Raw genomic sequence first — 27204 nt, 5'->3', positions numbered from 1 at the left:
CAACCACCAACACTGTGACTTTACATGGCCTAGTTTATTACAGTGGAAACATTTGAAACTTTTCATGTCTCTTCCACCCTCCTGGATTTCTTTTTTACTCTGAGGTACACTCTCCTTATTGTCTCCCATCAGATCACCTTTACTTTTACCACTTGAGTATTTCTCATGTCCCCAGTTTCTATCCCTCACAGGCTGAAACTGATGTCGGAAACCAAGCTTTGATTTATGAACTATTTCATAACCATCTGCCATTTCTGCTGCTAACCGCGCAGTTTTAACCCTCTGCTCTTCCACATGAGTTCTCACTACATCAGGAATTGAATTTTTGAACTCCTCCAAAAGTATAATTTCTCTGAGAGCTTCATACGTTTGGTCTATTTTCAAAGCCCTTATCCACCTATCAAAATTGCTCTGTTTGAGCCTTTCAAACTCCATGTATGTTTGACCAAATTCTTTCCTTAAATTTCTAAACCTTTGTCGGTAGGCTTCAGGTTCATATGCACCCAAGATGGATATTTTTCACCTCCTCATATGCCCCAGATACCTCCTCCGGTAGTGATGCAAACTGTTCACTGAGTGTATACCAGAGTGTTATTACCATAAAAATGATGTCTTGATGAGATAATGGAGACCTACTAGCTTTGTTTGAATCAGTAATACCCACATGTCCTGTGGCCATTTCATTTGTTTAACTACCTTCTCAAACGAAATGAAAAAGGCTTCAACCTCCTTCTCGTCAAACCTTGGCAATGCTTGGACATATTTAAATAGATTCCCACCAAGCCTTCGACTTTGACCCTCTTTCTCACGATCCTCATCATTATCATCCAACTGTATGTTTCACTTTACGTCTGTCAATTTTAACTGACTGTCATGTTTCATGGCCATTTTCTGAAGTTCAAACTCTCTCTCTTTATCTTTTTCCCTGATCTGTATCTCCCTTTCCCTTTCTTTTTGTTCTGCTAGGGCTATTCTTTCTTTTCTCCTTTCTTCTCTCTCCTTTTCTTTTTCCTCTCTCTCTCTTTCTTTTTCCTCTCTATCCCTTTCTCTCTCTTTTTCCACTCTCTCTTTCTTTTTACTCTCTTTCGTATTCAAGCTGGTTTAATTCTTTCTCATGTTCCATTTGTTTAATTTGTGACAGAATTTTTGCCATTTCCAATGAGTCAAACTGTATCTCAGGCAACTTTAAATGCTTAACCACCGCCATAATTACCTCGTCTTTTCGCATTTTGTCAGGTAATGTTAGCTGCAATGTTTTTGCCAAATCTAACAGTCTGCTTTTAGTCTCTGTCCGCAAGGTACTGCCTGTGACTGTCTCCACCCCCAAAAACTTCAGAGCCTCTGAAAGTGCCATTGTCCACACCACACTCCCCACTTAAACTGAAATACCACACCTGAAAAACAACCACAATATGCTCACCCCTCACTGTTTTTAAGTTCACAAAGCCAATCCAATATATAGACTTTTATCCCCCTCGAGCCCCCAATTTGTTATGGGCCAATGTTTAGAGAACTCCAAAGTGTATCAAGAGTTTACCTGATCCACAATGTTTAATAAGAACATAAGAACTAGGAGCAGGAGAGGCCATCTGGCCCCTCGAGCCTGCTCCACCATTCAATGAGATCATGGCTGATCTTTTGTGGACTCAGCTCCACTTTCCGGCCCGAACACCATAACCCTTAATCCCTCTATTCTTCAAAAAACTATCTATCTTTATCTTAAAAACATTTAATGAAGGAGCCTCTACTGCTTCACTGGGCAAGGAATTTCATAGATTCACAACCCTTTGGGTGAAGAAGCTTCTCCTAAACTCAGTCCTAAATCTACTTCCCCTTATTTTGAGGCTATGCCCCCTAGTTCTGCTTTCACCGACCAGTGGAAACAACCTGCCCGCATCTATCCTATCTATTCCCTTCATAATCTTATATGTTTCTATAAGATCCCCCCTCATCCTTCTAAATTCCAACGAGTACAGTCCCAGTCTACTCAACCTCTCCTCATAATCCAACCCCTTCAGCTCTGGGATTAACCTAGTGAATCTCCTCTGCACACCCTCCAGTGCCAGTACGTCCTTTCTCAAGTAAGGAGACCAATTAATCTAGGACAAAGGTTCGGCACAACATCGTGGGCCGAAGAGCCTGTTCTGTGCTGTATTTTCTATGTTCTATGTTAAAACTGAACACAATACTCCAGGTGTGGCCTCACTAACACCTTATACAATTGCAGCAGAACCTCCCTAGTCTTAAACTCCATCCCTCTAGCAATGAAGGACAAAATTCCATTTGCCTTCTTAATCACCTGTTGCACCTGTAAACCAACTTTTTGCGACTCATGCACTAGCACGCCCAAGTCTCTCTGCACAGCAGCATGTTTTAATATTTTATCATTTAAATAATAATCCCTTTTGCTGTTATTCCTACCAAAATGGATAACCTCACATTTGTCAACATTGTATTCCATCTGCCAGACCCTAGCCCTTTCACTTAGCCTATCCAAATCCCTCTGCAGACTTCCAGTATCCTCTGCACTTTTTGCTTTACCACTTATCTTAGTGTCGTCTGCAAACTTGGACACATTGCCCTTGGTCCCCAACTCCAAATCATCTATGTAAATTGTGAACAGTTGTGGGCCCAACATTGATCCCTGAGGGACACCACTAGCTACTGATTGCCAACCAGAGAAACACCCATTAATCCCCACTCTTTGCTTTCTATTAATTAACCAATCCTCTATCCATGCTACTACTTTCCCCTTAATGCCGTGCATCTTTATCTTATGCAGCAACCTTTTGTGTGGCACCTTGTCAAAGGCTTTCTGGAAATCCAGATATACCACATCCATTGGCTCCCCGTTATCTGCCGCACTGTTAATGTCCTCAAAAAATTCCACTAAATTAGTTAGGCATAACCTGCCCTTTATGAACCCATGCTGCGTCTGCCCAATGGGACAATTTCCATCCAGATGCCTCGCTATTTCTTCCTTGATGATAGATTCCAGCATCTTCCCTACTACCGAAGTTAAGCTCACTGGCCTATAATTACCCGCTTTCTCCCTACCTCCTTTTTTAAACAGTGGTGTCACGTTTGTTAATTTCCAATCCGCCGGGACCACCCCAGAGTCTAGTGAATTTTGGTAAATTATCACGAGTGCATTTGCAATTTCCCTAGCCATCTCTTTTAGCACTCTGGGATACATTCCATCAGGTCCAGGAGACTTGTCTACCTTTAGCCCCATTAGCTTGCCCATCACTACCTCCTTGGTGATAACAATCCACTCAAGGTCCTCACCTGTTATAGCCTCATTTCCATCAGTCACTGGCATGTTATTTGTGTCTTCCACTGTGAAGACCAACCCAAAAAACCTGTTCAGTTCCTCAGCCATTTCCTCATCTCCCATTATTAAATCTCCCCTCTCATCCTCTAAAGGACCAATATTTACCTTAGCCACTCTTTTTTGTTTTATATATTTGTAGATACTTTTACTATCTGTTTTTATATTCTGAGCAAGTTTACTCTCATAATCTATCTTACTCTTCTTTATAGCTTTTTTAGTAGCTTTCTGGTGCCCCCTAAAGATTTCCCAGTCCTCTAGTCTCCCACTGATCTTTGCTACTTTGTATGTTTTTTCCTTCAATTTGATACTCTCCCTTATTTCCTTAGATATCCACGGTCGATTTTCCCTCTTTTTACCATCCTTCCTTTTTGTTGGTATAAACCTTTGCTGAGCACTGTGAAAAACCACTTGGAAGGTTCTCCACTGTTCCTCAACTGTTTCACCATAAAGTCTTTGCTCCCAGTCTACCTTAGCTAGTTCTTCTCTCATCCCATTGTAATCTCCTTTGTTTAAGCACAAAACACTAGTGCTTGATTTTACCTTCTCACCCTCCATCTGTATTTTAAATTCCACCATATTGTGACCGCTCCTTCCGAGAGGATCCCTAACTATGAGATCCTGAATCAATCCTGCCTCATTACACAAGACCAGATCTAGGACCACTTGTTCCCTTGTAGGTTCCATTACATACTGTTCTAGGAAACTATCGCGGATACATTCTATAAACTCCTCCTCAAGGCTGCCTTGACCGACCTGGTTAAACCAATCGACATGTAGATTAAAATCCCCCATGATAACTGCTGTACCATTTCTACATGCATCAGTTATTTCTTTGTTTATTGCTTGCCCCACCATAATGTTACTATTTTGTGGCCTATAGATTACTCCTATCAGTGACTTTTTCGCCTTACTATTCCTGATTTCCACCCAAATGAATTCAACCTTATCCTCCATAGCACAGATGTCACCCCTTACTGTTGCCCGGATGTCATCCTTAAATAACAGAGCTACACCACCTCTCTTACCATCCACTCTGTCCTTCCGAAAAGTTTGATACCCATGGATATTTAACTCCCAGTCGTGACCATCCTTTAACCATGTTTCAGTAATGGCCACTAAATCATAGTCATTCACGATGATTTGCGCCATCAACTCATTTACCTTATTCCGAATACTACGAGCATTCAGGTAAAGTACACTTATGTTGGTTTTTTTACCTCTGTTCTGAATCTTAACACCTCGATCAGTAACCTCTCCTAAGTTATATTTCCTCTTAACCTTTCTCCTAATTTTCCTTGTCGTTGAACCCATATCTTCATGTAACAACCTGCCGCGTCGCTTACCATTAATGTTTTCACTTCCCGTTTTATTCCTTTTAGTATGCCTGGTCCTAGTCACTGAGCTCCCCTCAGTCACTGTACCTTGTACTGTTGCCCTTTTTGATTTTTGACAATGGCTTCTCTGCCTTACACTTTCCCCCTTACTGCCTTTTATTTCAGTCCCTGTTTTACTACCTTCCAACTTCCTGCATCGGTTCCCATCCCCCTGCCACATTAACTTAAACTCTCCCCAACAGCTCTTTCAAACACCCCCCTAGGACATCGGTTCCAGTCCTGCCCAGGTGCAGACCCTCCGGTTTGTACTGGTCCCCCCTCCCCCAGAACCGGTTCCAATGTCCCAGGAATTTGAATCCCTCCCTCTTGCACCATCTCTCGAGCCACGCATTCATCCTCTCTATCCTGACATTCTTACTCTGACTAGCTCGTGGCACTGGTAGCAATCCTGAGATAGATAGATTGTGGTATGGGGAGCACACGGCACACTCTACAGGTGTGAAATGGAAAAGTATTTTTTAAAGCAAAACAATGTTTATTCTATGAACTCAAGTTAACCTTTTTAAAACATACAGTGAACATCTTAGGAACCATTAATTCAAATACAACTGCCAAAGAATACAACACTAAGTAATCCATAAAGCTTTCCTTTTAACATCCATAAGACTTAAAACACCTTTTACCAGAAGCACATTAGGTTTACATTCACTACTGAGAACATTTATAATTCTGAATTCACCAAATGATCAAGAGATAGTCTTTTCATGGCAGAGAGATCAACAGTATACCTGCTCTGTCTGGCTTCAGCTCCAACACTGAAAACGAAACTAAAACACACCCTGCAGCAAACAGCCTAAAACGAAAGTAAAAAGCTGACAGACAGCCCAGCTCCACCCACTCTGAGACATCACTGCAGTAATAAACACCCATTTCTTAAAGGTACTGTCCCATGACAGGTGTATAAAACTATGAGGGATATAGAAAGGGTAGATAGGAAGAAACCTCTCCCCTTGGTAGAGGGGCCAATAACCAGGGGCACAGATTTAGGATAATGGGGCACGATTTAGGGGGGATTTGAGGAAACGCTTTTCACCCAGTGGGGGGTGGGAATCTGGAACTCACTGCCTGAAAGGGTGGTAGAGGCAGGAACCCTCACAACATTTAAGAAGTATTTAGATGAGCGATTGAAGTGCCATCGCATACAAGGCTACGGACCGAGTGCTGGAAAATGGAATTAGAGTAGACAGGTGCTTGATGGCCAGCACAGATATGATGGTCTGAAAGGCCTCTTCCTGTGCTGTAAAACTCTGTGACTGTAATCTGCTTATCAAGCTGCAGTATTGTCCAGGTCTTGCTGCATTTACACATGGACTGCTTCAGTATCTCAAGAGTCACAAATGGTGCTGAACCTCAGGCAATCAACAGCGAACATCCCCACTTCTGACCTTATGATGGAAGGGAGGTCATTGATGAAGCAGCTGAAGATGGTTGGGCCGAGGACACGACCCTGAGGAACTCCTGCAGTGATGTCCTGGAGCTGAGATGATTGACCTCCAACCACCACAACCATCTCCCTTTGTGCCGGGAATGACTCCAATCAGCGGAGAGTTTCCCCCCCGATTCCCACTGACTCCAGTTTAGCTCGGACTCCTTGAAGCCACATCTGGTCAAATGTCATCTTGATGTCAAGGCAGCAACTCTCACCTCTCGAGGTCAGTTGCATATATAAAGCAAGGCTGTAGTGAGGCCAGGAGCTGAGTGACCAAAGTGAAACCCAAACTGAGCATCCGTGAGCAGGTTATTGCTGAGTAAGTGACACCGATGTACAACCCCTTCCATCACTTTGCTGATAATACATAGATACATAGAAGATACAGTGCCTTTCGGCCAATCGAGTCTGCACTGACCCACTTAAGCCCTCACTTCCACCCTATCCCCATAACCCCTCCTAACTTTTTTGGTCAATAAAGGCAATTTAGCATGGCCAATCCACCTAACCTGCACGTCTTTGGACTGTGGGCGGAAACCGGAGCACCCGGAGGAAACCCACGCAGAAAGTGCAGACTCCGCACAGACAGTGACCCAGCGGGGAATCGAACCTGGGACCCTGACGCTGTGAAGCCACAGTGCTATCCACGTGTGCTACTGTGCTGCCCATGATGGAGAGTAGACTGATAGGGCGGTAATTGGCTGGGTGGGATTTGTTCTGTTTCTTGTGAACTGGACACACCTGGGCAACTTTCCACATTGCTGGGGATGCCAGTGTTGTAGCTGTACTGGAACAGCTCGGCTAGGGGCTCGGAAAGTTTCGGAGCACAAGCCTTTGTTTTAATTGTTTAATTTGTTGAGGGGCTGTTTAGCACAGGGCTAAATCGCTGGCTTTGAAAGCAGACCAAGGCAGGCCAGCAGCACGGTTCGATTCCCATAACAGGCGCCGGAATGTGGCGACTAGGGGTTTTTCACAGTAACTTCATTTGAAGCCTACTTGTGACAATAAGCGATTTTCATTTCACTTCACTGGGTCTCTGAACGCAGTCCCAGATTAATCTCAACATGATCCGTGTACACACGGTTCCAGATTTGTTCATGACAGAAGTTATGTACAGATCAATTTTAAATAGGTTTTTATTTAATTATATGTATTGTGGGTGACAATGATGCTGGGCCCACAAGTTTCTAACTCTGCCTGCTTCAAGGTGAATAACTTTAAAAAGTTGGTTGGCTGGTGGGGGTGAGGGGGTTAATCTGTGATGGTTCTGTGCCCCCTGTGGAAGTGCAGGATTTGAGAAGGTGGCTTTGGGAGACAGGAATGAAGATGGGACTGGTTGCTGTGTGTGTGAGAGAGGATCTGGGAATCCTCCAGGCGGTAGGACCCCGCGGACAGCGAAGGGAATGTCTGAGAGGAGTTGGTGTGAGACGGGAGCACAGCACCCCCTGGAAGTCCTCAGTCCATTTTGCACCTTGTGAAATAAAAAGAGGAGCTTTTCTCTCTCTCACTCTCCCCCCACTTGTCCGAGCTGCTGCCACAGTTCCCAGCGTCATCCGTGGAGCGGTTACAAGAGGGAGGGTCAGAGAGATTCTCATGTTGTGCAGTGTGAAGGTGGCTGTGGGATTGCAGCCGGGTGCCTGACAGATCGGCAAGTGGAGACACCGAGGCAGCAATTAGAGCAACTTCAGAATCCATGGCATCATGTCCTTGTATCTGTCACCCACGCCTCATCTATACTGGCTGATGTGAGCAGCATTGAGAAGGTGTATCTCACCCCCACCCCCTCCACCCAACCCCCAGGTAACTCAATTCACTGATTTATTGACCCAATTGCAATAGATTTTTAACATTTCCTCCCCCCCCCCCTCCTGTCGTTTTCTTTTTTTCAATGTGTGATTTAATCCCACCCCAACTATCTGCTTCGGTGCAACAGTGTGTGGGGTGGGGAGGGGTTTTGTTTGATGGATTGATTTGTTGAGGGGGTCTCTGCTGGGGAGGTGGGTGAGCCGTGCCCCTGGAAGCAGTCTGTTAATGATGTGCCTGCTGCTTGGGGTTTGCTGGCCATGCTCAGTGAGAGTTTGGGTGTGTGTGTGTTTCAATGTGATTACTGAATCTTGTTTCCTTGTCTAGAGGCTGATTGAGCTCCTGTCGCTCTGAAGATGTGGAGGTGGCAAGTGCGCAGATTGCTGACTCCCAGCTGCCCTGTGTGAGGGTGAACCCTGCTCCCGTCTCTGTCCCTGTCTCACACTCTGTCCCCACTCCTGACTCTGTCTCTGCCTCTGTTCCTGTCCCTTCCCTGTCCCTATCTGTGTCCATTTCTCGATCTCTGTCTCTGTCTCTATCTCTGTGCCTCGCTCTGTCTCTGTCTCTGTCCCTGTTTCTGTCCCTGACCCTGTCTCTCTCTCTATCTCTATCCCTGTCTCTACCCTTCTGGCCAGCGGAGCTGGTGCTGTGGAAACTGCCCTCTCCGCCTTCACCCCTCACCCTCCGCACCCCCTCTCCCCCCTCACCCTCCCATCCCCTCTCCCCCTCACCTACCCTCCCCCTCACCCCCCTCCTCACCCCGTCACCCTCTTCACCCCCTCCCCCTCTTCACCCCCTCCCCCTCCTCCCCCTCACCCCCTCACTCCCTCCCCCTCACCCCCTCTCCCCTTCACCTCCTCACCCTCCTCACCCCCTCTCCCCCTCCCCCTCCCCCCCTCCCCCTCCCCCCTCTCCCCCCTCACCCTCCCATCCCCTCTCCCCCTCACCTACCCTCCCCCCTCACCCCCCTCCTCACCCCGTCACCCTCTTCACCCCCTCCCCCTCACCCCCCTCACTCCCTCCCCCTCACCCCCTCTCCCCTTCACCTCCTCACCCTCCTCACCCCCTCCCCCTCCTCCCCCTCTCCCCCTCCTCCCCCTCTCCCCCTCACTCCCTCTCCCCCTTCACCCCCTCACCACCCTCCTCAGCCCCTCACTCCCCTCACCCCCTCTCCATCCTCACACCCTCTTCCCCCCTCTCCCACTTCCCCCCTTCGCCCTCCGCACCCCTCCTCACAGTTATTGCTGCCGTTCTGATTTGGACCCTCCTTGGAGCGCAGAGAGAGCGAGCCCGCGGTGCACAGTCCGATCCCACTGCACAGATGCATTTTCGACTTTTCCCAGTGGCGCTGGTGCTGCTGAATTGTGTGGAGAGCGTGGAGAGCGGCAGCTCCCGGGGCAGGAGGAGCAGGAGAGGTGAGTGCCGACACCGGGGGCACCCAATGCAAAGCCAGCCTCACCCCAAACATGGGCAACTTTCTCTTCAACAAAGTTCGGCGATTATAAATCAAAAAGCGTGTTTGTTCCTAAAGGAATCCGGGTGAGGATTGGGTGTGTGTGTGTGAGGATTGTGTGCACGTGAGGATTGTGTGTGTGTGAGGATTGGGTGTGTGGGTGTGTGTGGGTTGTGTGTGTGTTGGTGAGTGTGTGAGGATTGTGTGTGTGGGTGTGTGTGAGCATTGTGTGTGTGTGAGGATTTTGTGTGTGAGGATAGTGTGTGTGAGGATTTTGTGTGTGAGGATAGTGTGTGTGAGGATTTTGTCTGAGGATTGTGTCTGAGGCGTGTGTATGTGAGAATTGTGTGTGTGGGTGTGTGTGAGCATTGTGTGTGTGTGTGAGGATTTTGTGTGTGTGTGAGGATTGTGTGTGTGTGTGTGAGGTTTGTGTGTGTGAGGATTGTGTCTGAGGATTGTGTCTGAGGAGTGTGTATGTGTGAAAATTGTGTGTGTGGGTGTGTGTGAGCATTGTGTGTGTGTGAGGATTTTGTGTGTATGTGTGAGGTTGTGTGTGTGTGTGAGGATTGTGTGTGTGTGAGGATTGTGTGTGCGTGTGTGGATTGTGTGTGTGAGGATTGTGTGTGTGTGAGGATTATGTGTGTGGATTGTGTGTGTGTGAGGATTGTGTGTGGATTGTGTGTGTGTGAGGATTGTGTGTGTGGATTGTGTGTGTGTGTGGATTGTGTGTGTGTGAGGATTGTGTGTGTGGATTGTGTGTGTGTGTCTGTGTGAGGATTGTGTGTGTGTGTGAGGATTGTGTGTGTGTATGAGGATTGTGTGTGTGTGAGGATTGTGTGTGAGGATTGTGTGAGTGTGAGGATTGTGTGCATGTGAGGATTGTGTGTATGTGAGGATTGTGTGTATATGTGAGCATTGTGTGTGTGAGGATTGTGTGTGAGGATTGTGTGTGTGTGTATGAGGATTGTGTGTGTGTGAGGATTGTGTGTGAGGATTGTGTGTGTGAGTGTGAGGATTGTGTGCATGTGAGCATTGTGTGTGTGTGAGGATTTTGTGTGTATGTGTGAGGTTGTGTATGTGTGTGAGGATTGTGTGTGTGTGAGGATTGTGTGTGTGTGTGAGGATTGTGTGTGTGTGTGTATAAGAGGATTGTGTGTGTGTGTGTGTATAAGAGGATTGTGTGTGTGTGTATAAGAGGATTGTGTGTGTGTGTGTCCTTGGGTTGAAGTGGGTCAGAGTGAGGAACAGACTTCACTCAGATAGAAAGCTTCAACCCCCCAAAATCACCACCCACTGTCCCGCGACATCACCCCCCCTCCCCCCAAACCTCTCTTCCCCCCCCCCTCACTTCACTGTGCAGCACTTTGTCAGATTCTGACTGTGTGGGTGTGTCTGTGTGTGTAACTCTGACTGTGTGTGTGTGAGCCTGTGTGTGTGTCTGTGCGTGTGTGTATGAGAGACTGAGTGTGAGTGTGTGTGTGACTCTGTGTGTGTGTGTGACTCTGTGTGTGTGACTCTGACTGTGTGAGTGTGATTCTGACTGTGTGTGATTCAGACTGTTTGTGTATGACTCTGACTTTGTGAGTGTGATTCTGACTGTGTGTGTGTGACTCTGACTGTGTGAGTATGATTCTGACTGCGTGTGTGTGACTCTGACTGTGTGAGTGTGATTCTGACTGAGTGTGTATGACTCTGACTGTGTGAGTGTGATTCAGACTGTGTGTATGACTCTGACTTTGTGAGTGTGATTCTGACTCTGTGTGTGACTCTGACTGCGTGAGTGTGATTCAGACTGTGTGTGTGTGACTCTGACTGTGTGAGTATGATTCTGACTGTGTGAGTATGATTCTGACTGTGTGTATATGACTCTGACTGTGTGAGTATGATTCTGACTGTGTGTGAGTGTGACTCTGACTGAGTATGATTCTGACTGCACGAGTGTGACTCTGACTGCACGAGTGTGATTCTGACTGTGTAAGTGTGACTCTGACTGTGTGAGTATGATTCTGACTGTGTGAGTGTGATTCTGACTGTGTGTGACTCTGACTGTGTGAGTGTGATTCTGACTGTGTGTGTGTGACTCTGCGTGAGTGTGTTTCTGACTATGCGAGTGTGATTCTGACTGTGTGTGTGACTCTGACTGTGTGAGTGTGATTCAGACTGTGTGTGTATGACTCTGACTTTGTGAGTGTGATTCTGACTTTGTGAGTGTGATTCTGACTTTGTGAGTGTGATTCTGACTATGTGAGTGTGATTCTAACTATGTGAGCGTGATTCGGACTGCATGAGTGTGATTCTAACTGCGTGAGTGTGATTCTGACTGTGTGTGATTCTCACTGCGTGTGTGTGACTCTGACTGTGTGTGTGTGACTCTGTCTGTGTGAGTGTGATTCTGACTGTGGGTGTATGATTCTGACTGTGTGTGAGTGTGACACTGACTGAGTATGATTCTGACTACACGAGTGTGACTCTGACTGCATGAGTGTGATTCTGACTGTGTAAGTGTGACCTGACTGTGAGTATGATTCTGACTGTGTGATTCTGACTGTGTGTGACTCTGACTGTGTGAGAGTGATTCTGACTGTTTGTGTGTGACTCTGCGTGAGTGTGATTCTGACTACACGAGTGTGATTCTGACTCTGTGTGTGTGACTCTGACTGTGTGAGTGAGATTCAGACTGTGTGTATGACTCTGACTTTGTGAGTGTGATTCTGACTGAGTGTGATTCTGACTTTGTGAGTATGATTCTGACTGTGTGTGTCTGACTCTGACTTTGTGAGTGTGATTCTGACTTTGTGAGTGTGATTCTGACTGTGTGAGTGTGATTCTGACTGTGTGAGTGAGATTCAGACTGTGTGTATGACTCTGACTTTGTGAGTGTGATTCTGACTGAGTGTGATTCTGACTTTGTGAGTGTGATTCTGACTGTGTGTGTCTGACTCTGACTTTGTGAGTGTGATTCTGACTTTGTGAGTGTGATTCTGACTATGTGAGTGTGATTCTGACTGTGTGAGTGTGATTCTGACTGTGTGAGTGTGATTCTGACTGTGTGAGTGTGATTCTGACTGTGTGAGTCTGATTCTGACTTTGTGAGTGTGATTCTGACTTTGTGAGTGTGATTCTGACTATGTGAGTGTGATTCTGACTGTGCAAGTGTGATTCTGACTGTGAGTGTGACTCTGACTGCGTGAATGTGATTCTGACTGTGTGAGTGTAACTCTGACTGCGCGTGTGTGATTCTGACTGTGTGTGTCATTCTGACTGCGTGAGTGTGATTTTGACTGCGTGAGTGTGACTGTGACTCTGACTACGCAAGTGTGATTCAGACTGTGTGAGTGTGATTCTGACTGCGTGAGTGTGATTCTGACTGCGTGAGTGTGATTCTGGCTGTGTGTGATTCTGACTGCATGTGTGTAACTCTGACTGTGTGTGTGTGATTCTGACTGTGTGTGTGACTCTGTCTGTGAGTGTGATTCTGACTGTGTGTGTATGACTCTGACTTTGTGAGTATGATTCTGACTGTGTGTGTGACTCTGACTGTGACTATGATTCAGACTGTGTGTGTGTGAGACTCTGAATATGATTCTGACTGCACGAGTGTGACTCTTACAGCATGAGTGTGATTCTGACTGTGTAAGTGTGACTCTGACTGTGTGAGTATGATTCTGACTGTGTGATTCTGACTGTGTGTGACTCTGACTGTGTGAGTGTGATTCTGACTGTTTGTGTGTGACTCTGCGTGAGTGTGATTCTGACTATGCGAGTGTGATTCTGACACTGTGTGTGTGACTCTGACTTTGTGAGTGTGATTCTGACTGTGTGAGTGTGATTCTGACTTTGTGAGTGTGATTCTGACTTTGTGAGTGTGATTCTGACTGTGCGAGTGTGACTCTGACTGCGCGAATGTGATTCTGACTGTGTGAGTGTGATTGTGTGATTCTGACGGTGTGTGTCTGTGAGACTCTGACTGTGTGTCTGTGTGGGACTCTGACTGTGTGTGTCTGTGAGTCTCTGACTGTGTGTGTGTCTGTGTGAGACTCTGACTGTGCATGTGTCTGTGTGAGACTCTGACTGTGTGTGTGTGTCTGTGTGGGACTCTGACTGTGTGTGTGTCTGTGAGACTCTGACTGTGTGTGTGTGTGTCTGTGTGAGACTCTGACTGTGTGTGTGTGTCTGTGTGAGACTCTGACTGTGTGTGTGTGTCTGTGTGAGACTCTGACTGTATGTGTGTCTGTGTGGGAATTCTGACTGTGTGTGTGTCTGTGTGAGACTCTGACTGTGTATGTGTGTCTGTGAGTCTCTGACTGTGTGTGTGTGTCTGTGAGACTCTGACTGTGTGTGTGTGTGTCTGTGTGAGACTCTGACTGTGTGTGTGTGTCTGTGAGACTCTGACTGTGTGTGTGTCTGTGTGGGTCTCTGACTGTGTGTGTGTCTGTGAGACTCTGACTGTATGTGTGTGTGTCTGTCTGGGACTCTGACTGTGTGTGTGTGTGAGTCTCTGACTGTGTGTGTGTCTGTGTGAGTCTCTGACTGTGTGTGTGTGTCTGTGTGAGACTCTGACTGTGTGTGTGTCTGTGTGAGACTCTGACTGTGTGTGTGTCTGTGTGAGACTCTGACTGTGTGTTTGTGTGGGACTCTGACTGTGTGTGTGTCTGTGAGTCTCTGACTGTGTGTGTGTGTGTGTCTGTGAATCGCTGAATGTGTGTGTGTCTGTGTGGGACTGTGACTGTGTGTGTGTGTCTGTGAGTCTCTGACTGTGTGTGTGTGTCTGTGAGACTCTGACTGTATGTCTGGGTGGGACTCTGACTATGTGTGTGTGTCTGTGAGACTCTGACTGTGTGTGTGTGTGTGTGTGTGAGACTCTGACTGTGTGTGTGTGTCTGTGTGAGACTCTGACAGTGTGTGTGTGTCTGTGAGACTCTGACTGTGTGTGTGTCTGTGTGAGACTATGACAGTGTGTGTGTGTCTGTGAGACTCTGACTGTGTGTGTGTGTCTGTGTGAGACTCTGACTGTGTGTGTGTCTGTGTGGGAATCTGACTGTGTGTGTGTCTGTGTGAGACTCTGACTGTGTGTGTGTTTCTGTGAGTCTCTGACTGTGTGTGTGTGTCTGTGTGAGACTCTGACTGTGTGTGTGTCTGTGAGACACTGACTGTGTGTGTGTGTCTGTGTGAGAGTCTGACTGTGTGTGTGTGTCTGTGAGACTCTGACTGTGTGTGTCTGTGTGAGACTCTGACTGTGTGTGTGTGTCTGTGTGAGAATCTGACTGTGTGTGTGTGTCTGTGTGAGACTCTGACTGTGTGTGTGTCTGTGTGAGACTCTGACTGTGTGTGTGTCTGTGTGAGACTCTGACTGTGTGCGTGGGAGACTCTGACTGTGTGTGTGTCTGTGTGAGACTCTGACTGTGTGTGTGTGTCTGTCTGAGACTCTGACTGTGTGTGTGTCTGTGTGAGACTCTGACTGTGTGTGTGTCTGTGTGAGACTCTGACTGTGTGCGTGGGAGACTCTGACTGTGTGTGTGTCTGTGTGGGACTCGGACTGGGTGTGTGTGTGTCTGTCTGAGACTCTGACTGTGTGTGTCTGTGAGACTCTGACTGTGTGTGTGTCTGTGTAAGACTCTGACTGTGTGTGTGTCTGTGAGACTCTGACTGTGTGTGTGTCTTTGTGGGACTCTGACTGTGTGTGTGCCTGTGAGACTCTGACTGTGTGTGTCTGTCTGTCTGAGACTCTGACTGTGTGTGTCTGTGAGACTCTGACTGTGTGTGTGTCTGTGTAAGACTCTGACTGTGTGTGTGTCTGTGAGACTCTGACTGTGTGTGTGTGTCTGTGTGAGACTCTGACTGTGTGTGTGTCTGTGTGAGACTCTGACTGTGTGTCTGTGTGGGACTCGGACTGTGTGTGTGTGTCTGTGAGTCTCTGACTGTGTGTGTGTCTGTGTGGGACTCTGACTGTGTGTGTCTGTGAGTCTCTGACTGTGTGTGTGTGTCTGTGTGAGTCTCTGACTGTGTGTGTGTCTGTGAGACTCTGACTGTGTGCCTGTGTGGGACTCTGACTGTGTGTGTGTGTCTGTGAGTCTCTGACTGTGTGTGTGTGTGTCTGTGTGAGACTCTGACTGTGTGTGTGTCTGTGAGACTCTGTGTGTGTGTGTCTGTGTGAGACTCTGACTGTGTGTGTGTGTGTCTGTGTGAGACTCTGACTGTGTGTGTGTGTCTGCGTGAGACTCTGACTGTGTGTGTGTCTGTGTGAGACTCTGACTGTGTGTGTGTCTGTGTGAGACTCTGACTGTGTGCGTGGGAGACTCTGACTGTGCGTGTGTGTCTGTGTGAGACTCTGACTGTGTGTGTGTGTCTGTGAGACTCTGACTGTGTGTGTGGGAGACTCTGACTGTGTGTGTGTGGGGGAGACTCTGACTGTGTGTGTGTGTCTGTGTGAGACTCTGACTGTGTGTGTGTGTGTCTGTGAGACTCTGACTGTGTGTGTCTGTGTGAGACTCTGACTGTGTGTGTGTGTCTGTGAGACTGACTGTGTGTGTGTGTGTCTGTGTGAGACTTTGACTGTGTGTGTGTGTCTGTGAGTCTCTGACTCTGTGTGTGTGGGAGTCTCTGACTGTGTGTGTGTGTGTGGGAGACTCTGACTGTGTGTGTGTGTGTGTGTGTGTGGGAGACTCTGTGTGTGTGTCTGTGAGACTCTGACTGTGTGTGTGTGTCTGTGAGACTCTGACTGTGTGTGTGTGTCTGTGGGACTCTGACATCGACTCATAGAATCTAGAATTCCTGCAGTATAGAAGGAGGCCGTTCGGCTCGTCGAGTCTGCATCGACCCTCTGAAAGAGCCCCCTACCCTGGCCCACTCCCCCGCCCTATCGCCGTGACCCAACCTAACCATTTTGAACACTAAGGGCAATTTTATCCTGGCCAATCCACCTAACCTGCACATCTTTGGACTGTGGGAGGAAACCGGAGCACCCGGAGGAAACCCACGCAGACACGGGACGTGTGGGATGGTGGGCTGGGGCAGTGAGGGTCGAAGGCGGTGGTTTTGGACAGGGATTTGGGAGGGTCGGGGCAATGGTTTTGGGGAAGTGTTCATCAGAAACAGAAACCAAGGGAAAGAGCAAGTAGGTCGGGTCGGCATTGTCATTTTCAGAATCTGACAATGATTCCAGTTCCTGGAGCTGTCTGACCCGAGCTGCAAAGGATTGTGGGGGGGGGGGGCACAGCAGTGTGGGGAGTGGGAGTGTTGGAGGAGGGAGTGTGGGGGGGGACAGCAGTGTGAGGGGAGGGAGTGTGGGGGGGGGGGACAGCAATGTGGGGGGGAGGGAGGGAGTGTGGGGGCGTGCACAGCAGTGTGGGGGGGAGGAAGTGTGAGGGGGACAGCAGTGTGAGGGGAGGGAGTGTGGGGGGGACACAGCAATGTGGGGGGAGGGAGTGTGGGGGGGACACAGCAATGTGGGGGGAGGGAGTGTGGGGGGGGGACAGCAGTGTGGGGGGAGGGAGTGTGGGGGGGGGCACAGCAGTGTGAGGGGAGGGAGTGTGGGGGGGACACAGCAATGTGGGGGGGGAGGAAGTGTGGGGGGGAGGGAGTGTGGGGGGAAACAGCAGTGTGAGGGGGGGAGGGAGTGTGGGGGGGACACAGCATGGGGGAGGGAGTGTGGGGGGGACAGCAGTGTGAGGGGAGGGAGTGTGGGGGGGACACAGCAATGTGGGGGGAGGGAGTGTGGGGGGGACACAGCAGTGTGGGGGGAGGGAGTGTGGGGGGGGCACAGCAGTGTGAGGGGAGGGAGTGTGGGGGGGACACACAGCAGTGTGGGGGGGAGGGAGTGTGGGGGGGAGGGAGTGTGGGTGAGGGAGTGTGGGGGGAGGGACACAGCAGTGCGGGGGGGAGGGAGTGTGGGGGGGACACAGCAGTGTGGGGGGGAGGGAGTGTGGGGGGGACACAGCAGTGTGGTGGGGGAGGGAGTGTGGGGGTGGCACAGCAGTGTGGGGGGAGGGAGTGTGGGAGGGCACAGCAGTGTGGGGGGAGGGAGTGTGGGGGGGACACAGCAGTGTGGGGGGGAGGAAGTGTGGGGGGTCACACCAGTGTGGGGGGGGAGGGAGTGTGGGGGGGACACAGCAGTGTGGGGGGGAAGGGAGTGTGGGGGGTACACAGCAGTGTGGGGGGGAAGGGAGTGTGGGGGGGCACAACAGTGTGGGGGGGAGGGAGTGTCGGGGGGAGGGAGTGTGGGGGACACACAGCAGTGTGGGGGCGGGGAGGGAGTGTGGGGGACACAGCAGTGTGGGGGGAAGGGAGTGTGGGGGGGCACAGCAGTGTGGGGGGGAGGGAGTGTGGAGGACACACAGCAGTGTGTGGGGAGGGAGTGTGGGGGGGACACAGCAGTGTGGGGGGGGAGGGATTGCAGGGGGGGAGTGGGGGTACGGGGGTGGGAGTGGGGGTACGGGGGGGAGTGGGGGTCCGGGGGGGGTGGGAGTGGGGGTCCGGGGGGGGGAGTGGGGGTCCGGGGGGGGAGTGGGGATACGGGGTGGAGTGGGGGTATGGGGGGGGGGGGAAGTGGGGGTACGGGCGGTGGGGGAGTGAGGGTACGGGGGGTGGGGATACGGGGGGACGGACAGCGGACATAATCGCATTCAGATTGTCATATAAAGCTGATTAACTAAGAAACCTGTTGTCCTCAGCTGGTCTGATATAAATCTGATCCAGATCTACACTCAATGTTCACAACCCTCAACTGGCCTATTCAGCCCAACGGTAGAATTAAATGGCCCGATGGTCTAAGGCAGCTCTCCAGCATCTGAGAGTTGGGCAACATTTCTTTACAAAGTGTCTTCCTCCGTACATCAGTCTGAGGTAGCTGTGCACCCAGAGGGGGTCTCCTGCCCACTGCTCCTGCTGTAGGGCCTGGGGTCTGGAACCTGGGGTCTCCTGCCCACTGCTCCTGCTGTAGGGCCTGGGGTCTGGAACCTGGCGTATTTGGATGAATTACTGGGACAAGTGACCAATACGTCATTGAAAAGGTTCAGGTTTAAGGTGAAGATGCAGAAGTTTTGAGAACATTCTGCAGCTTAGGGCTGGCAGAGATGACGTGATAAGGTGAGGAGGGGTGAGATAAGGAAGGGGTTTAAAAACCAGGATAAGAATGGGTAAGTTTGAAGCACGATCTGGTTGGGAGGCAGTGTGGGTCAGGGAGCACCGGCATGACCGTTCACTGGGATCTGGTGCAAGTTCGGGTACCAGCCTCAGAGATTTGGAAGTTTGTGGTGGAAGGCAGCCCAGGACTACGTTGGGATGTTCAAGCCCAGAGGTAACAAAGGAATGAGTGAGAGTTTGAACAGCAGGTGTATTGAGGCAGGGGTGAAGTCAGGAAGTGTCACCAAGGTGGAAATAGACGGTCTTAGCGACGCTGTGGCTATGTGATCAGGAGCTCCTATAATAGTCTCAGATGTTCTTGTTTAGTAGATTGTAAAGCCCAGCGAGATGTCCAAGTATTTAACTGAACTGATGGCAACCATTTTCCATAGGAGAGAATGTCCTGTCTCAACTTCTTATCCAATTAAATATCACTCAACCACTCTCCAGTGCAAGGCCGTCTTACTGGGGCCTGTTGGGCGATGGGCAGTATGACTGGTCTGCCAATAGACCTTCAAATTCAACTGTACCAGTGTATGATTGGCTCAATTAACAAGTCTGATGTGGGCATGGGTTGTATGAAATGAAGTTATGGGGCGTCATTCTCTGACCCCCCGCCGGGTCGGAGAATGGCCGTTGGCCGCCGTGAATCCCGCCCCCGCCCCCACTGAAGTCTCCGGTACCGGAGATTGGGCGGGGGCAGGAATCGGGCCGCGCCGGTTGGCGGGACCCCCCGCTCAATTCTCCGGCCCGCATGGGCCGAAGTCCCGCCCAGACCAGAAATTGCCTGTCCCGCCGGCGTAAATCAAAGCTGGTATTTACCGGCGGGACAAGGCTGCGCGGGCGGGCTCCGGGGCCCTGGGGGGGGGGGGCGCGGGGCGATCTGACCCCGGGGGGGTGCCCCCACGGTGGCCTGGCCCGCGATCGGGGCCCACCGATCCGCGAGCGGGCCTGTGCCCTGGGGGCACTCTTTCCCTTCCGCCTCCGCCACGGCCTCCACCATGGCGGAGGCGGAAGTGACTCTCCCCACTGCGCATGCGCGGGAATCTGACAGCGGCCGCTGACGCTCCCGCGCATGCGCCCCATTTCTGCGCCAGCTGGCGGTGCAGCAAACGCCATTTCCGCCAGCTGGCGGGGCGGAAATCCCTCCGGCACCGGCCTAGCCCCGACATTGAGGGGCTAGGCCGCCAAATATGCGGAGAATTCCGCACCTTTGGGGCGGCGCGATGCCCGTCTGATTGGCGCCGATTTGGGCCCCAGTCGGCGGACATCGCGCCGTTGGGGGAGAATTTCGCCCAAGGTATCTGAGTGTGGAGATGTACAGTGTGTTGTACAGGCAGATGGGTGGCTGTGTCTATGACAATGGCCTGGAGATGATGAGCTGGACATTAAAATCCAAAGGTTGGAGTGGCGGCCGGTGTGGGATACTGGAAAGGGTCGTTTTCCGCTTGGTGCTGTCAAATTTAAATGGTGCCTAATTAGTACCTTTCATTGGCATATTCGGACTGCTCGCTGGCTGTTGCATATCGGGGGAGGGTAAGTGTTTGGCACCTGAGAACAGAAGAGGTGGGGGTTGGGGGAGTGGTGTGCAATGGAGGTCGTGTTTCTTACCCTACGCCAATGCCGGTGGCACAGTGGTTAGCACTGCTGCCTCAAAGTGCCAGGGACCCGGGTTCGATTCCTGGCTTGAGTCACTGTCTGTGCGGAGTCTGCACGTTCTCCCCGTGTGTGCGTGGGTTTCCTCCGGGTGCTCCGGTTTCCTCCCACAGTCCAAATATGTGCAGGTTAGGTGGGGTTACGGGAATAGGGTGGGGGTGTGGACCTCGGTGGGGTGCTGTTTCAGAGGGTCAGTGCTGTGTTGATGGGTTGAATGGCCTCCTTCTGCATTGCAGGAATTCTATGGATTCGATCGAATGTTTCCTGGAAGGTGCATGGCTCACCCTGAACAGGCCACAAGCTGAACTAGGTCGCTCAGTAAAACGTTCCAGCACAATACAATTCATGGCTTGAAATGTAAACTGCCCGTTAAGAAAGTGGTAACGCTTCAGAGTTTGTATCTCACCCAGCATAAAGAAAATCTAGTCGTGGGACATGGGGTCGGGATGCTCCCTCCCGCCAGGCCCGTTTTCCGGAGCGGCGCGGCCCCGTCTCAGCGGGATTCTCCATTCCCACAGCCGGCCAATGGGGTTTCCCATTGTCGGCACCCCCCCCGCTTTTGGAAACGTGCGGGCGTGGGTGCGCTGCTGGCGGGGCGGGGCATCCCGCCCACGGGGAATCCTGCTGCTGAAGTGTGGGGAGTAACATGAGGAAAAGCGACCAATTGGACGGGAATGTAGCAGATTGAGTACAATGTGAAATGATCCATTTGGGAAGAGTTGTATTTCTGCAGCTCCTTCATTTCCATAGCTCCTGTCACATCTTCCGGATGTCCCAAAGTGTTTCACAGCCAATGAAATAACTTTGAAGTGTAGTCACTGATGTAATGGAGGAAAGGCGGCAGTCAATTTATGCACAGCAAGATCCCACACGCAGCAATCTGATAATGCCCCAGATAATCTGTTTGTGATGTTGGTGGAGGGTTAAATATTGACCAGGACGTGGGGGTAACTCACCTGCTCTTTTTATTACAGTACTGCGGAACCTCTCCTTTCCTCCTGGGGTGGGTAGACGGGGACTTTGATTAAGGATTCATCTGGAAAGTTCCAATGACACTTTGGCAGGAAGAATAGAAACGTCAGAGTTTATAAAGATGGGGTGGGACAATGGGAATATCAGGATTCAGAAGGAGGCAGGTGTCTGTGTACACGAATCACCGGAAAGTTAACAAGTGATCCAGAAGACAAATTGGGCGGGATTCTCCATCCCGCCAGCCGGCCAATGGGGTTTCCCATTGCAGGCACTCCCACACCCTCGGGAAATTCCCGAGCGAAGGATGCAATGCCGGCGCAATGGGGAATGCTGCCAGCTGAGGATCCAGCCCGATGTATGTTTCTCTTTATTGCGAAGGGGTTTAGAGGGAGGAAGTCTCTTTCTGGAGGTGCACTTTGAGACGGCACCTGGAGATTTGGACTTGTTGCCTAAGGAAGGTTAGACCTGTCTGAGAGGGTGCAGCACAGGCTCCCCACACTGTTCCTTGCAATGGCAGGATTGCCTTGAGAGGTTGAGTAGAATGAACCTGTATTCTCTGGAGTTTGGAAGAGGGGAGATCTGATTGAAACAGATTAGAACGTTTGACGGGGTAGATTCCGGCAGGACCTTCCCGCTTGGCTGCAGAGATTGGAACGAGGGTCAATGGTTTCAGAATAAGGGGGTCAACCATTTAAATAAGTGTCAGGATTGAGATTTCTTCAGTCGAAGAATTTGTGAAGCTGGAGTTGAGAGTTCTGGATGGGCAGTCTTTGAGCATATTCAAGTTTGGAAAACTTTGGCAAGGGGGTGAGTGATTGGAACTGAGAGAGACAGGTGTGAACTGGATCCTCCACTCTAGAATAATGGTTGGTAAAATGGATTATGTATGGGAAGGAAGGGCTGGTGCTGTGTCCTCTGGGGGCCGGGGGTGGGGGGATTGAGTGTTGTGCCTCTGGGGGTGGGATTGAGTGCTCTGCCCTCCAGGGGCCGGGGTGTGGGAGGGGCTTGTGATGGTACATCCAGTGCGGAGCATGTCTGACCATTGCAGTCAATGGAATACAGTCAGAAGAGTAAAGGACAGGTGACAGGATGATATGTCCAGACTGTTGGCCTCTGGTTAGATTTCAGCCCAGCTAGTGTGATCCAGGGAGTTCCCTGGGCTGGAACTGGTGCAGAGAAGAGTATTCATTGTGAAGCTGATGGTATTGAAAATAGTTTCTAAAGCGAAGGAGCAAGCAGTGTAAAATTGTAGAGGAAGTTTTGAGCACATTGGGGCAAGATTGTGGTTACAATAGTTACCCATTTGGTGTTTGTCCAGAGTTGCTCATTCCCGCATTCCTTCTTTCTGGATGATGTATGGTTATGAACTCCAATCTCTCCAGTGGTTGTGTGAGTAGATGGTGTAATGTTAAGCTGTGTTTTAATGAATCCTGAACCAAAGGCTTCAAAATGAATAGAGATTTCAAAAAAGTTATTTATCAAAACTGTGCATTTCTCTTTTTCTTTTAATGCCTTATACCAGCTGGAAAGTAAAACTTTAATTTTACACTCCTCACGTTAAGCTGGATAATTGCAGCAGAATTCAAGGCACAACTTTACGATATACAACTCTGGTATACAACTCTATGGTGTACAACTCTATGGTGTACAACTGTATGGTGTACAACTGTATGATGTACAACTCTATGGTGTACAACTCTATGGTGTACAACTCTATGGTGTACAACACTATGGTGTACAACTGTATGATGTACAACTCTATGGTGTACAACTCTATGGTGTACAACTGTATGATGTACAACTCTATGGTGTACAACTCTATGGTGTACAACTCTATGGTGTACAACTCTATGGTGTACAACACTATGGTGTACAACTGTATGATGTACAACTCTATGGTGTACAACTCTATGGTGTACAACTCTATGGTGTACAACTCTATGGTGTACAACTCTATGGTGTACAACTCTATGGTGTACAACTCTATGGTGTACAACACTATGGTGTACAGTTCTATGGTGTACAACTCTATGGTGTACAACTCTATGGAGTACAACACTATGGTGTACAACTGTATGATGTACAACTCTATGGAGTACAACTCTATGGTGTACAACTCTATGATGTACAACTCTATGGTGTACAACTCTATGGTGTACAACACTATGATGTACAGTTCTATGGTGTACAACTCTATGGTGTACAACTCTATGGTGTACAACTGTATGGTGTACAATTCTATGGTGTACAACTCTATGGTGTACAACTCTATGATGTACAACTCTATGGTGTACAACTCTATGGTGTACAACACTATGATGTACAGTTCTATGGTGTACAACTCTATGGTGTACAACTCTATGGTGTACAACTGTATGGTGTACAACTCTATGGTGTACAACTCTATGGTGTACAACTCTATGGTGTACAACACTATGATGTACAACTCTATGGTGTACAACTCTATGGTGTACAACTCTATGGTGTACAACACTATGATGTACAACTCTATGGTGTACAATTCTATGGTGTACAACTCTATGGTGTACAACTCTATGATGTACAACACTATGATGTACAACTCTATGGTGTACAACTCTATGGTGTACAACTCTATGGTGTACAACTCTATGGTGTACAACTCTATGGTGTACAACTGTATGATGTACAATTCTATGGTGTGCAACTCTATGGTGTACAACTCTATGATGTACAACTCTATGGTGTACAACTCTATGGTGTACAACACTATGATGTACAGTTCTATGGTGTACAACTCTATGGTGTACAACTCTATGGTGTACAACTGTATGATGTACAATTCTATGGTGTACAACTCTATGATGTACAACACTATGATGTACAACTCTATGGTGTACAACTCTATGGTGTACAACTCTATGGTGTACAACTCTATGGTGTACAACTCTATGATGTACAACTCTATGGTGTACAACTCTATGGTGTACAACTGTATGATGTACAATTCTATGGTGTGCAACTCTATGGTGTACAACTCTATGATGTACAACTCTATGGTGTACAACTCTATGGTGTACAACACTATGATGTACAGTTCTATGGTGTACAACTCTATGGTGTACAACTCTATGGTGTACAACACTATGATGTACAGTTCTATGGTGTACAACTCTATGGTGTACAACTCTATGGTGTACAACACTATGATGTACAGTTCTATGGTGTACAACTCTATGGTGTACAACTCTATGGTGTACAACTGTATGATGTACAATTCTATGGTGTACAACTCTATGATGTACAACACTATGATGTACAACTCTATGGTGTACAACTCTATGGTGTACAACTCTATGGTGTACAACTCTATGGTGTACAACTGTATGATGTACAATTCTATGGTGTGCAACTCTATGGTGTACAACTCTATGCTGTACAACTCTATGATGTACAACTCTATGGTGTACAACTCTATGGTGTACAACTCTATGATGTACAACTCTATGGTGTACAACTGTATGGTGTACAATTCTATGGTGTACAACTCTATGGTGTACAACTCTATGGTGTACAACTCTATGGTGTACAACTCTATGGTGTACAACTCTATGGTGTACAACTGTATGATGTACAATTCTATGGTGTGCAACTCTATGGTGTACAACTCTATGCTGTACAACTCTATGATGTACAACTCTATGGTGTACAACTCTATGGTGTACAACTCTATGATGTACAACTCTATGGTGTACAACTGTATGGTGTACAATTCTATGGTGTACAACTCTATGGTGTACAACTCTATGGTGTACAACTCTATGATGTACAACTCTATGGTGTACAACTCTATGGTGTACAACTGTATGATGTACAATTCTATGGTGTGCAACTCTATGGTGTACAACTCTATGATGTACAACTCTATGGTGTACAACTCTATGGTGTACAACACTATGATGTACAGTTCTATGGTGTACAACTCTATGGTGTACAACTCTATGGTGTACAACACTATGATGTACAGTTCTATGGTGTACAACTCTATGGTGTACAACTCTATGGTGTACAACACTATGATGTACAGTTCTATGGTGTACAACTCTATGGTGTACAACTCTATGGTGTACAACTCTATGGTGTACAACACTATGATGTACAGTTCTATGGTGTACAACTCTATGGTGTACAACTCTATGGTGTACAATTCTGTGGAGGGGAGAAAGTGCGGTGATTTATTGGGAATCCTCTGAGCTGTGTTGCATTGATGAAGACGTTAATATTGGAAGAATGAGGGAGATTGTGTGAGACTTTGATTCAAAGACAACTAGTGTGACTCTCTAAGTGATAATTTTAAACACACTCAGTGGGGATATTCTTCTGTGAAGCTGTTTTGCTAAATGTAATGTGGCTGGACAGATTACATGAATGAAGTGCAGTGGTTTAACGAGCATTCCGTTCCAGCTTATACACTTCCCATAGTTTGATCCCCAAAAGGGTGAAACTGAAGTTATACTTCAGTTGTCGATAAATCACCTACCCTTTTGATAAGTGTGTAGCACAGACTGAAATTAAATAGCCCGCGGATTTGTCAGCAAACAATTCACAAATGGACTGTAACATTTCCACCTGCTCATCGGTTATATTAAACTTAAATCCAGTAGTCGAACATTTTTTATGCCAGATTGATTGCATCTTGTAGAAAATATTTTAAAATCCGAGGTCAAGGTTCTGTCCTTTTTAAATAAATGGTACTAATCAGAGTACTTCAGGAGATTGCCTGTAGGAGGCAGTGTTTCTTGTACAATAAACGTCCGTGTGACCACTCCAATGCTAGTCTGAAACTTTAATGCAATTAGGACAAATTATACACCTTTTTAAAAAGATTCCAGTGGTAGCACGTCTCAACATGGACTCTGATTTACTTTGCCAATCTGACATCCAAATGTAAAATAGTTTTTTCAAGATTTTAAATTAAGGAGTTTGCAGTGGATCAAATATTGGGTCCTAATTGGTTTGAAATTTGTGTATATTTAACAACATGCTAACTATTTTGAATAACTTTTTTTCCCTCTAGTGGTTGGATTTATTGTGATCAGTAGGACTCACTCTGGGGTCACAAAGCTGTGGTTTCGAGTCCCACACGAGAGACTTGAGTACATGATTCAGACTGCCACATCCAGTGCAGCACTGAGCAGCTGGTTAGTGTCCAAAGTGACTCCCTGGTGACCTGGCCAAGCGTCATATCAAAGCCAACATCACTGAAAACGCAGATGATCTGGACATTATCACATTGCTGTTTGTGGGAGCTTCCTGTGAGCAAATTAACTGCTGCATTTCTCACATTTCAACATTGCCGATACTACACTATCTGGGGGGCTGTAAAGTGAGCTGACATGTCCTTGGGTTCTATATAAATGCAAATCTTTTCCCTTCCCTTCAGGTCATTGGAAAGGGAAGGGGGGGTCTGTGAAGTGAAACTAGAGTCTTTCCAAGTCCTGATAAGATTGTGAGGCAGTGACCTATGGAGTTAGTGTTTGACCAATGCAGCAGGTTTGGCAAGTTATGCTCGGCCCTAAGAGTATATAGTCATACAAATATTCAATCACTTTTCAACTGCCTGAAGATTGTCTTTAAACACGTTCAGAATGGTTTGTCATGGGCAAATGAATGTCTAGACGGCAGCAGTCCCAACAAATTGATGGGACTATTATAGGGACTGGTGTCCGACAGAACCGGCCGTGACAAAGCCCCATCTGTGCAGGACATTTGAAAATGGAATAGTGATAGAAGGCCTTGAGGAACCAGTTCAATAAACAGAAATGAACACTGCTTTGCATCCATCCCCAGAAGATTATGGGTTAGTGAATAAAGTTTGTGCCAAATCCCTGATTTTAATTAAAATAATTGATGGGGGCATCATTTGCAAGGTTAATTACTTATTGACAACTCTTGGTTGCTTTGAGAAGACGGTGGTGAGTGTTAAATAGAATGGGATGGTTGACTAGACCACTTCAGAGAGCAGTTTCGAGTCACTCATGTTTGTGAATGACGGGAGTCAGGC

General features: G+C 48.2%; 1 protein-coding gene across 1 annotated transcript in view; it reads left to right on the top strand.

Moving 5' to 3' along the window:
- Positions 1-9096: 9096 nt before the first annotated feature.
- rspo2 (R-spondin 2) overlaps positions 9097-27204 on the top strand; it is a 155241-nt gene continuing 137133 nt past the window's right edge. Inside the window, exon 1 of the mRNA XM_072466875.1 lies at positions 9097-9375. Coding sequence (XP_072322976.1) covers positions 9282-9375 — 94 coding nt within the window. The 5' untranslated portion in view covers positions 9097-9281. The remainder of the gene's footprint in view (positions 9376-27204) is intronic.

Source organism: Scyliorhinus torazame, chromosome 11 (genome assembly GCF_047496885.1).
Source record: "Scyliorhinus torazame isolate Kashiwa2021f chromosome 11, sScyTor2.1, whole genome shotgun sequence".
Taxonomy (NCBI): domain Eukaryota; kingdom Metazoa; phylum Chordata; class Chondrichthyes; order Carcharhiniformes; family Scyliorhinidae; genus Scyliorhinus; species Scyliorhinus torazame.
This window is presented reverse-complemented; position numbering and strand designations above follow the sequence as displayed.